This window comes from Helianthus annuus, chromosome 7 (assembly GCF_002127325.2).
Source record: "Helianthus annuus cultivar XRQ/B chromosome 7, HanXRQr2.0-SUNRISE, whole genome shotgun sequence".
NCBI classification, from domain to species: Eukaryota; Viridiplantae; Streptophyta; class Magnoliopsida; order Asterales; family Asteraceae; genus Helianthus; species Helianthus annuus.
Window position 1 is genome coordinate 131,741,340 of NC_035439.2, and position 10,664 is coordinate 131,752,003.

At 39.1% G+C, this 10,664-nt stretch overlaps 2 protein-coding genes across 3 annotated transcripts; one reads left to right on the plus strand and one right to left on the minus strand.

Annotated features, from left to right (window-relative positions):
* Nucleotides 1–3,493: 3,493 nt before the first annotated feature.
* LOC110868580 (3-oxoacyl-[acyl-carrier-protein] reductase FabG) lies at nt 3,494–6,956 on the plus strand. Its single transcript, XM_022117780.2, has 4 exons — nt 3,494–3,722; nt 3,798–3,994; nt 4,956–5,185; nt 6,442–6,956. Exons 1-4 carry the CDS (start codon nt 3,637–3,639, stop codon nt 6,718–6,720), a joined length of 792 nt encoding a protein of 263 aa, XP_021973472.1. The 5' UTR covers nt 3,494–3,636; the 3' UTR covers nt 6,721–6,956.
* A 1,601-nt stretch (nt 6,957–8,557) lies between these two features.
* Nucleotides 8,558–10,424, minus strand: LOC110868582 (40S ribosomal protein S28-2). Of its 2 annotated transcripts, none has more exons than XM_022117781.2 (2): nt 10,271–10,424; nt 8,558–8,978 (listed from the first exon to the last, which is right to left on the minus strand). In XM_022117781.2, the coding sequence occupies exon 2, from the start codon at nt 8,966–8,968 to the stop codon at nt 8,771–8,773; it is 198 nt and encodes a 65-aa protein (XP_021973473.1). In that variant the 5' UTR covers nt 8,969–8,978; nt 10,271–10,424; the 3' UTR covers nt 8,558–8,770. The 2 variants fall into 2 exon arrangements, with proteins under 2 accessions (XP_021973473.1, XP_035831176.1); XM_035975283.1 differs by lacking the exon at nt 10,271–10,424 and adding an exon at nt 10,178–10,200.
* Between the last annotated feature and the right edge of the window lie 240 nt (nt 10,425–10,664).

Genomic DNA, 10,664 nt, shown 5'->3' on the forward strand with positions numbered 1-10,664 from the left:
GCTGTATGCAATGTGTTGTCTTGGCTTGTAGCACTCATGGTTCCTTTGCAAGAGATTGAAGACTGAAGAACTTTCGTTGTCTTGCCATGTTGGGTCGTTTGGGGTTGTGTCATCCCATTCATTGTTCAGGTTGCGCGCCCCAAGTCTGGTGTGAACTGGTCCTCTTTGGACGTTTGACGGGTAGTCATAATAGCTTTCTGTCTCTCCCCGTGTATCGCGTGTGTCGTGCACGCTTGGTCTTCGTAGGGGAGGGTGCCTGGTCATTCTTCCTTGAAGGATTTGCTACGGGGGTATCTAGCGCGCCCCCTGACTCGGACCTGTGGGTGTAACCAAAGATGGCTCTGCTTGTAAGACTGCTTGTTGTGCGCTCAAAGATTGATACGCAGCATTGATGGTAGCAATTTGCTTGGCATACCAAGAAGCTGGAGTTTCGCCTTCAGGTAGCCCTAATAGCGCCGAAATGTTCTGAGGTGGAGCTGGATTTGAAGGTCCAGCACCATTGTTTCCCGGGGTTACCGTCTGGGTGATGCGAGTGATGCTCGCGCGGGGTCCCCCGGTGTTGGTTACTTCGATTTCACCGATTTCTTCTACCTGTTGGACTTGGACGTTTTGATTGTCCTCCCCCAACAATGTATTAGAGTTTGTTCCAAAGCCAAAATCAGGAACGATTCCTTGACCAGCCATGATCGAAGGAAAAACAAGTTAAGACAACTCATAAAAAGAAGATGAGAGTGATTTGCAAAAAACCGGTGGGCGCCAATGAAGAAACACGTAACTAATTTTAGGGTGGATTAGTTTGGTTTATGCTTCTACCATAAGGGTTAGTCTTCTTTGGATTTCTGAGCTCCTAAATGATCGGCTAATCCTGCAAAACAGAACACCGTTAGCTCGTTAAGAGGGGAATATGGGAGTTTCCCTCTTAACCAGACTCCGGCGTGAGAATAAGCGACCGCTTTGAGGAGATAATCAAGTATTAAGAGTGAGAGTAGAGGGAATGGAATGTTTAACCTGTGAACTAAGGTCTCTATTTATAGCCGGAGAGGTGTAGAGGGTGTAGGCTGATGGGCCTTGGGCCGGAAGGCAACAACATAGCGGATATGCTCCTTGTCTCACTTGTGTCGACCGTTAGTGGCTTCTAGAAGTTCTTCGGTGCTGGCGCACCGTGAATGGAGCCACGTGTCACTGTTGTCGGCCTTGTTGTCCCTCTGCCATCAGCAAGTAAGTGGAAATCGTGGGGCAGGTGTCTCTGCCCTGTGATTGGTGCCACGTAGGCGTCCTTGGGTACTTTTTGTCTCATGCACGTCAGACGATCGTGGAGCACGATTGGGCAGAGCCTGGAGGATGCGGATTGGCTCTTTTCATCTGCCACTTGTACCTTTGTACCTTCTGAAGTGGTCATGCGCTACAGGTCCTGTGCGACCCTTACTGTGCACGTAACTAGCCCGCGCAGGATTATAGGCACTGAAAACTCTTATCCAGAAAGCTAAGTGTTGGGATTAATGCTCTTTCTTGTTTATACCTCGCGCGAGGTCAATCGATGCTGAAGTAACCCGCGCGAGGTTGGGATTGAACATCTTGCTGATTAAGGAGTATGGTCCTGCGCGCGACCTGGAAGAAGGTCTGCGCGGCTTTTTGGGACCATACCCCTTCAGAAACCATATTCGTATTTGATAATATTATTTATAATTTTTATGACATGAAATAGTAACTTATTTTTAAAGATTTATATTATCATGAATTTTATATATTTCAAACTTTTTATAGTGATAATGAAATGCACGTAAATAATCATATTTTAATTAACTGTAGCAGTTCAAAAACATATAATTACATACAAATTAGGACGATAACAAAAATATATATTTCGAAAACATAACGGGTATTTTTAACAAACTAACAAGTATACTTGATTTAGATATGCTCAATATTTAACGAGAGCTTTACCCCAACAAATACTTTTAACAAACTAACAACTATACTTGATACGATGATTGCTCACCCTTTATAAATTTTTTGATCTATAAATATATACGAAACATTGTTCACCCTTTATAAATTTTTTGATATTTTCAAAGGTGATTGTGAGTTGAAAAGAGAGAAAAAATAATAATAAAGGTATAAAAAATATTATTTGATTGAAAAAAGTAGTGTTTTTTAATGTTAATACATGGTGAAGAAACACTAGATAGCACAAAACTATTTAGTCGGGCTGTCTCGTATAAGATGGAGGTTCTCCTTGTAACCACCACGCGGCGTGAGAATAAATAATTGCATTGAGGATAAGTGTGTGTATAGAGTGAGAGAATAAGACATTAGATCTTTAAACCTGGAGGTTGGGTCTTCTATTTATAGCTGGAGAATTGAGAAGGAGGAAGGTTGTCAGCTAGCTGTTGCTTTGTTTGCTGTCCAACCAGGAGGAATATCCATTTTGTCCCATCTGGTGTAGTCATGCCTGGAGGTGACGTGACGCATGGTTATTCGCTCCAGCTCAGCGTCCTTTTGTACTGGCTGTCGGTCAGTCCCCCGGAGATCTTGCGATCGGTGCTGGCGTCCTGCCATTGGTGCCACCTGTCTAGGGCTGTAAACGAGCCGAGTCGAGCCGAGCTAGACCCAGCTCGAGCTCGGCTCGAACTCGATTCGAGCTGGCTCGGCTCGAGCTCGAATTTCAAATCGAGCTGAGATTTGAGGCTCGAGCTCGACTCGATTAGAATTCAAGCTAGCTCGGCTCGGCTTGATCTAGCTCGAGCTAACAAAGAACAGCAAATTTTATTACTTAAAAAGCCCTTAAAATGAATTTCTTCATAGACTAAGGGCCATAATTGTCATTTAATTTGACCATATGGCTAAATATGCAAGTATAAATAGTTAATTCACTTTGTACATTGTTTTTACCTTCTTTTATAGGGGAGATACTCCATTAGTTTTTGTTTTCTAAGCGATGTGGGACAAAAAAAATTAAGGATGTAAACCTTATCGAGCCAGCTCACGAGCCGAGCCAGGCCAAGCTCGAGCTCGACTCGTTTACAAACCGAGCCGAGTCGAGCTGGCTCGTTTACAACCGAGCCAATTTCGAGCCGAGCTTTCTTCGAGCTTTTTTCGAACGAGTTTCGAGCGAGCTGCGAGCCACGAGTTTTTTGAACACCCCTACACCTGTCGTCCTTTCTATCTGTCTGCTGAGAGCATCTTCTTGTCGCCAGGTGTCTCTTCCCAGAACCTTCTAGATGCTTTTGTGTATTAGCTCTCGGTCAGTGTCAGTCCCTTGGAGATCTTACGATCGGTGATGGCGTCCTGCCATTGGTGTCCCTTTCGTCCTTTCTTTCTGTCGAGCATCTTCTTATCGCCAGGTGTCCCTTTCCAAAACCTTCTAGATGCTTTTGTATGACGAGGCTACCATGCCAGCTTGGAGGCTGCCGGTCGATTTGAACCGATAGTTTAGATTTTAGGTGGATGTGATTGTGTGATTTGATTCGGTATTTTAGTTTTCTATATGGAGCTTGGAAAGTCAACAACGACGGCACACAACCAACCTTCTTCCTTTCTTCTTAATAATAACAGAAAAACCAAACCATCATTCATATCTCATTCTTCCACACTTCTTCTTCTTCTCAGATCAATTTGACCTAACCGATCATTTCAATGGCTACAAAAAACGTTTTACTCACAGTCAACGGCGACGAAGTTTCTCGAAACATCGCATATCATCTAGCAAAACGCGGATGCAGGTATCTAATCTATCTTCTTCTCCTTCTTATCATTTAGCTCTTTCACGAACTGAATTTGTCGAATTTGTTGTTCAGGTTAGTATTAATGGGAGACCAGAAGGTTGTTAAGGAGGTTGCGGACTGGATAACCGGTGATCTGAAGGGAGTTAGGGTTGAAATTGTTGGTGTGGATATGGAAGATGAGAGAGAAGCGGTTTTTGATGAAGCTGTGGAGAAAAGTTGGAGTGTGTTGGGGAAAGTAGATGCGTTGGTTAATTGTTATACTTATGAAGGTATATTCGATTTCTGTAGTGAGTGTTTGTTATGATTTTTGTTAGTGTGTTGGTGATTTTGTTTGATATGATTATATGTTCAGTTAATTGATTTTGAAAAAAAAAAATACTAATTTACCTGAATGTTCTTTGAACTTTTAAATGTTTCAAGCAAATTTTAAGTTTGTGTAAGACGTTTTATATGATTTACTGATCGATTTTGCTTATGAGAAGCAGTTTTTTTGGAGGATAAAGATCTAAAATTTGTGGTTAACATGTAAATCTGAGAATATCTTGAGTAACTTGTTGGATGTGTTGTAAGTTTTTACAAAATGAGTACAAGTAATTCAGATGAACAGAACGTTCGAGGAGGCTGGAGGTTGCGCTAGGGGTGTTCACGGTTTTGTTTGCCCGATATTGACAGAAAGGTTGGGCCGAACTGGTAACTATGGTTTTGGGAAAATATAAACCAAACCTTGTTAGTTAGGTTGGGCCGAACCAGCCAGTTTTCACTGTTTTATGGCAAGTTTTGTACAAAAAGATATTTTCAAAACATAATTTATATTAAGTTTTAAAAGAATGATAAGGATTGTTCATGAATATAGTATATTTACATAACTTATGCTTCTAAAATACATAAAAAATTTAAACGGCTGGTTTCAAGTTCCAAACTGGTAAAACCAAGACGTGAACCGGATGGTACATATTTCAAACCTGCCAATTTTCTTCGGTTTAAAATTTTCAATGGTTTATGAACACCTCTAGGTGGCACAGGGGTAAACACTTGAGTCCCTCTTATCAGAGGTCTGATTCTATCTTCTACGGTTTTCTGCATTTAACCACCTTAAAAGGCCACGCTTACATGATCCTATTGGTTGTTTGGTTATTGTTGTATCAAGGTTCAAAACAAATAAGTGGATAATCAGTTTTAATAGCGATCTCAAACACCAAGTCACTTGTTTTTTATAATTCATGCATACAGGAAAGAATCAAGACCCATTGCACATGTCTGAAGCTGAGTTCTTGAAGACAGTTCGAATAAACTTCATGGCTGCTTGGTATTTGATGAAAGCTGTTGCAAAGAGAATGAGGGATAACAAAACAGGCGGATCCGTTGTATTTATGACCTCAATAATCGGTGCCGAAAGAGGGATATACCCAGGGGCAGCTGCATATGGTGCATGTTTAGGTGGAGTTCATCAGTTAGTAAGGGTAAGTCATTTAACATCCTTTTTAACCATTTTTTCTTATAAAATAGAGTAAAATGTCATTTTCGTCCCTGAGCTTTGGCCGTTTTGCGACTTTCGTCCAAAGGTCTGTTTTTTCCGCATCTCGATCCAAAAGGTTTGAAATCTTGCCATTTTCAGTCGGCTCGTTGACTCCATCCATTTTTCTCCGTTTAAGTCGGGGGTATTTCCGTCTTTTTTGTTGACTTAAAGGGCAATTCGGTCTTTTACACTTTATGTAAAAAGACCGAATACACCTGAAAAAGACCGAATTGCTTTTTAAGTTAACAAAAGAGACGGAAATACCCCTGACTTAACGGAGAAAAATGGATGGAGTTAACGAGCCGGACGAAAATGGCAAGATTTCTAACCTTTTGGATCCAGATGCGGAAAAACAAACCTTTGGACGAAAGTCGCAAAACTGGCCAAACCTCAGGGACGAAAATGGCATTTTACTCTATAGAAAATCTTGGATAAATATGACTACCGAAGTACTGAACAATAATATTACAATAATAAGCTACTTTTTTTAATAAACTGATTCTGACCCTTTCAACCCTTCTCATTCTTAGCTATATTGCGTGTTACACGAACACAAAAAAATAAATAAAATAGTATTTAAGATACATGAGTTATCATATATGCAATTGGTACACATGAACTTGGAGAAAAGTTATCATATTTTGCTATTTTAATTGCATATACGGGACATCATCGTGTGTTCTAGACATGGTGTTATTTAACATTTTTTTCCTAAATAAATGGGTATATATTGGAACTATATTATAAATTTAATGATCAAATAAATTGAATAAAATGTTATAATATTTTTCTTGATGAAGTTAAAAAATAATGTGAAGTAATTAATATTTTAAATACATGTTAGGAAGATGACATCACCTGTTTTTATTAAGAGTAAACTTCCGTTTTGCTCCCTGTGGTTTGGTCACTTTAACGGTTTTGCCCCAAACCTTTAAAAATAGCCATTTTCCTTCAATAGTTTGCTATGGTTCTTCCATTTTGCTCCCTGCAGGGAGCAAAATGGAAAAACAGACAATTTGGATGGAGTTAGAGGCGGGGAGCAAAATGGAAAAACCATAGCAAACTATTGGAGGAAAATGGCTATTTTTAAAGGTTTGGGGCAAAACCGTTAAAGTGACCAAACCACAGGGAGCAAAACGGAAGTTCACTCTTTTATTAATTACTAATTTGCTCATAGTAACTCTGATTTTCTGTAATCAGACAGCAGCTCTGGAGATTGGTAAGCACCAAATCAGGGTTAACGCAATCGCGCGTGGGTTGCATATAGATGACGAATTTCCAGTATCAGTGGGGAAGGACCGGGCACAAAAACTGGTCAAAGATGCAGCCCCGTTAAACAGATGGCTGGACCCCAAAAATGACCTGGCTTCAACCGTTATCTACTTGGTTAGCGATGACTCGCGCTACATGACTGGGACCACAATCTATGTTGATGGTGCGCAGTCTGTTGTAAGGCCCCGCATGCGCGCTTACATGTGAAACCTGTTACATTGTTATACATGTTCGGGTTCGTCGTCTGCCATATTATCGACTGATATGTAGACGTTCTTGTGGTAAGAGTGAAAATAGAACCATTATAATGAGGTTTTAATTATTAAGAATGGAATGAAGTCTATGTTACTTATGTTGAGTAAAATCATTTTACTGTTGTTAAATGAACAAAAAACTGTTAGTATTTATCAACACATGGCTTCAGTTCTGGCCATTTCGACCTAGGATATGCTGTTTTAAGATTTCGTGCTATATTTAAAATATAGTGTACAGCCGTGAAATGACCCAAATTTGTCGACCACATCTTAAAAGGTTTAAGCTACCAGTTGATGTTAAGAATGATGTGGAATGTTATAAAACTCTACATAGGTGTTTTGATGTCAATTGAGTCGAGTCGTATTGCTCGTAGTTGAATTTAGGTATATCGGATGTAATTTGATCAAGTCGGGATGTATGATCTAAATTGCGCAAGTATGTACTGGGTAGTTGTATACATGATTGTAAAAATCCCGACTGGCATCCGATTAGTCGTCGACTAATCGCTAGTTGAAGGTTCACCGAGTAATTTTCTTCTAATCGGCCAAAAATCGGCGGTTCCAAACAAATTCTGGCCATTTTTCGGTCAAACCTTGTAAATTTAGGTGATGAATCTTGTTTACTCAAAAAAAAATAAGCAGATGATGATGAGGGGTTAAAACTTATCTTGCTAAAAAATTACACATAAAAATGCATGTGCATATATATAAAACTAAAGATTACAAATAAAAATCCCAATCGATTAATCACTGGTCCGTATGCCACTGGCCGATGAGCGTCTAACGATTCTTACAACACTAGTTGTATATATGCGGCATTTGTTTGATCTAAGGTTGATTAAATATGTATTCAGTATTCACAAGAGAACGTGTACATAGAAGCCAAATTATTACGCTAGTTGTAGCTAATGTGAGTGTATAAAGCTTTCTACTTGTGCTAGTCTTAGTCAAAGTGAGTACATAAAGCCTTCAGGGTAGGCATCATTTGATGATTTCGCAAGTGTTAACTAATTTGTTAGCATTAAGGTTATGTATTAAGTTGAAATATTTGGGTGTGTTTGTAAACCTAGTTTTTAACTTGTAATATCTTTGTGTTATATTCGATTTGGATGCATTGTGAAATATGTCGATAAACCGACATTCATACGAGAGTTGTTCAAACTCGACAACTATCCACAAACTGTGTAATTCGATGCGCAGGAGTGGCTGATTATTTGAAATGGAAGATTTATTTAAAGAGTAAACATTTTGGATCCAAGTAGGTGTAATCATGTGTTTTATGTGCTTCATGCCTTCATTGGTGCTACATTACATACCTTGTATCGTAGGCCGAAAGTCCAAGCCTTGGCTCATACCTGTGCTATGATGACCATAACTCGAAGACTCAAGCTTTACGACAGAGCAGCCTTAGATATACATCAACTCTAAAATGGTTCATGTGCATCATCTACCAAGGCCAAGATTGAAAGTGAAAAACTTGCATGGTGTGATAAAGTTGTTAAAAACTTTTTGTACAACAAGTAACATCCCAGTCAACATGACACCCAAACACTGTACCAATGCTGTTTAAAAAGTGCGGCAATGGTCCTGGGTCTTGATTAGAAGGTTCAACATCAATCCGCATCACAGGCCCGAAAGAGAAAATAACTGTGTGTTGTTACCCAACCAATCCAACTGAACAAAGTGAAGAGCAATAGTAACAACCCAATCAAATATATACAATCAAGAATAATGGGGTATGCTTGACTGTAGGCAACACCAAAAAAACAGTGTTTAATAACTAATCTCAATGGCTCTCAAATGACCTAAAATATCATAAACTTAATATCCAGTGTTTTACTACTGAATCAATTACCCATTCAAAAGATGAAACACATATTACACTAATCATATCTTCTCAAAACCAAAACATCATGTCTGCAACTCAAAACAAACATCAAAAGTAACACCAAAATGAGAGTAAAAACTGAACCATTGCAATGATGATGACAAGACAACCGAAATCAACGCAACCTCCTAGCCTCTCTCTCGGACTCGAGCAAAGTAAGAACATCACCCTCTCGGACTGGTCCTTTCACGTTCCTCATGATGAAACGGTTCTGGTCATCAAGAAACTTCACTCTCACCTGTGTAACCTGTCCTCTCGACCCGGTTCTGCCCATTACCTTCACCACAACTGCGTGCTTGATCTGAGATTCCATCTTTCACCAGCTGAAATTCAATTCGTATATTTAACCATTAGGTGAAAATAAAATACGTATTAAAACAAAAGATGTAAACAAGCTGAGCTACTCGAGCTCAGCTCGGGGAAAAAAAATCGAAACATCAAACAAGCTTGAGCCCATGCTTAACTAAAAGTTGTTTAGTAAACAAGCCAAACTTTAGCTTGAAAAAATACTTACAAGCGAAGCTCAAGCTTTAGAAACAAAACAAAACTCACATCGAGCAGAGCTCGAGATTTAAAAAGTAATACGAGCTAGACCAGGTTCGAGCTCAAGCTCAATTAACTTGATCTCGAGCTAGGCTTGTTGGTATTTTTTCAAGCTCGAGCTCCGACTCAGGCTTGGCTAATTTATTATTCATTAATTAATATATTAAAAAAAATTTCATACGTAATAGACTTTTTAGGCTCGGGTCGGCTTGTAAACAGTTTTAAACAAGCTCAGCTCCACTCGGCTCGTTTACACTAAGGCTCAATAAGACTCGACGAGCCAAACGAGCTTCACATGTGAGGCTCAAGCTCGGGCTCGAAAAACAAACGAGCTTTATTTTAGGCTCAAGCTCAGCTCGGGCTCGATAAGGCTTGGCTCGTTTCGAGCTTTTTCTTGAGCCAATCTTGATTATCTCGCGAGCCGCTCGGCTCGTTTGCATCCATAATTGAAACCGGTTTAATACAAAATCAATTATACATCTATAAAACGACAATAATTAATGAATTACATAAAGATGACAATGATGAAGCGTTTTCAAGTAAAAATTGTGGTCTTAAATTGATTGATACAAAATCAATTATGCATCTCTAAAACGACAATAATTAATGAATTACATAAAGATGACAACGATGAAGAGTTTTCAAGTAAAAATTGTGGTCTTAAATTGATATATCAATCAAGAATTCGAAAGAAAAAAAAACGTATTTGTAACGTTAGTTAATTAGAACAGATTTAAACCAAAATTGATTGAATAAAATTCAACTACCAAACTCAGAAACATCAATAATCGAAAGATTACACAAACAACACAATGATGAGTCGTTTTCCAGTGAGATTAGGTTTTAAACTGACACATCTATCAAAATAAAACAATCGTATCTGTAACATTATACGATAATAACAGATCTACTCAAATTCGACTGCGGAAATTCATTTATCTATCTACAAAAGCAACAATGATTGATAAATAACACTTACAGCACAGTGATGAGGCGTTTTCTGGTGAAAATTAGGGTTTTAGATTGATAAATCAGTCAGGAATTCGAAAAAGATGTAAGGAGACTATGTTACCTGATGTGATTACAGAGATTGATTAACAGAACACAAAGCTATGGTGCGGCTGCTCTTGATGACTGACGAAACGATAAAACCCTAGGTGGAAGGTTTTATACGGAAGACGTATAAGCTGTAAAACATTGTTTAGCCGGGTTGGGCTTATGCTCTAAGGCCCAACAATAAGAGGCTAAGTTCAAAATTGCCTATACTTAACAAATACGTTTTTTTTTCGAATTGGGTTGTAAATCTGTCTCGTTTTTTTACCTTGGGCTCAAACCGGGTTGGCCCAAAAATTGGTTTTGGCGTGGGAATGCTCGACGACTTGCTTATCACAACGGCTAAGGAGGTGGTTCAGCTTTTAAGAGACGAAGTTGAATCGTCTGAGCCATGTACAAGACAAGGACAGCTT

Bases quoted from the DNA above. Each gene is read 5' to 3' on its own strand.
- LOC110868580 (XM_022117780.2), top strand. From the start codon at position 3,637: ATGGCTACAAAAAACGTTTTACTCACAGTCAACGGCGACGAAGTTTCT. The intron at 3,995-4,955 runs GTATATTCGATT...TCATGCATACAG, and splicing joins TAATTGTTATACTTATGAAG to GAAAGAATCAAGACCCATTG. The intron at 5,186-6,441 runs GTAAGTCATTTA...TTCTGTAATCAG, and splicing joins GAGTTCATCAGTTAGTAAGG to ACAGCAGCTCTGGAGATTGG.
- LOC110868582 (XM_022117781.2), bottom strand. From the start codon at position 8,968: ATGGAATCTCAGATCAAGCACGCAGTTGTGGTGAAGGTAATGGGCAGA.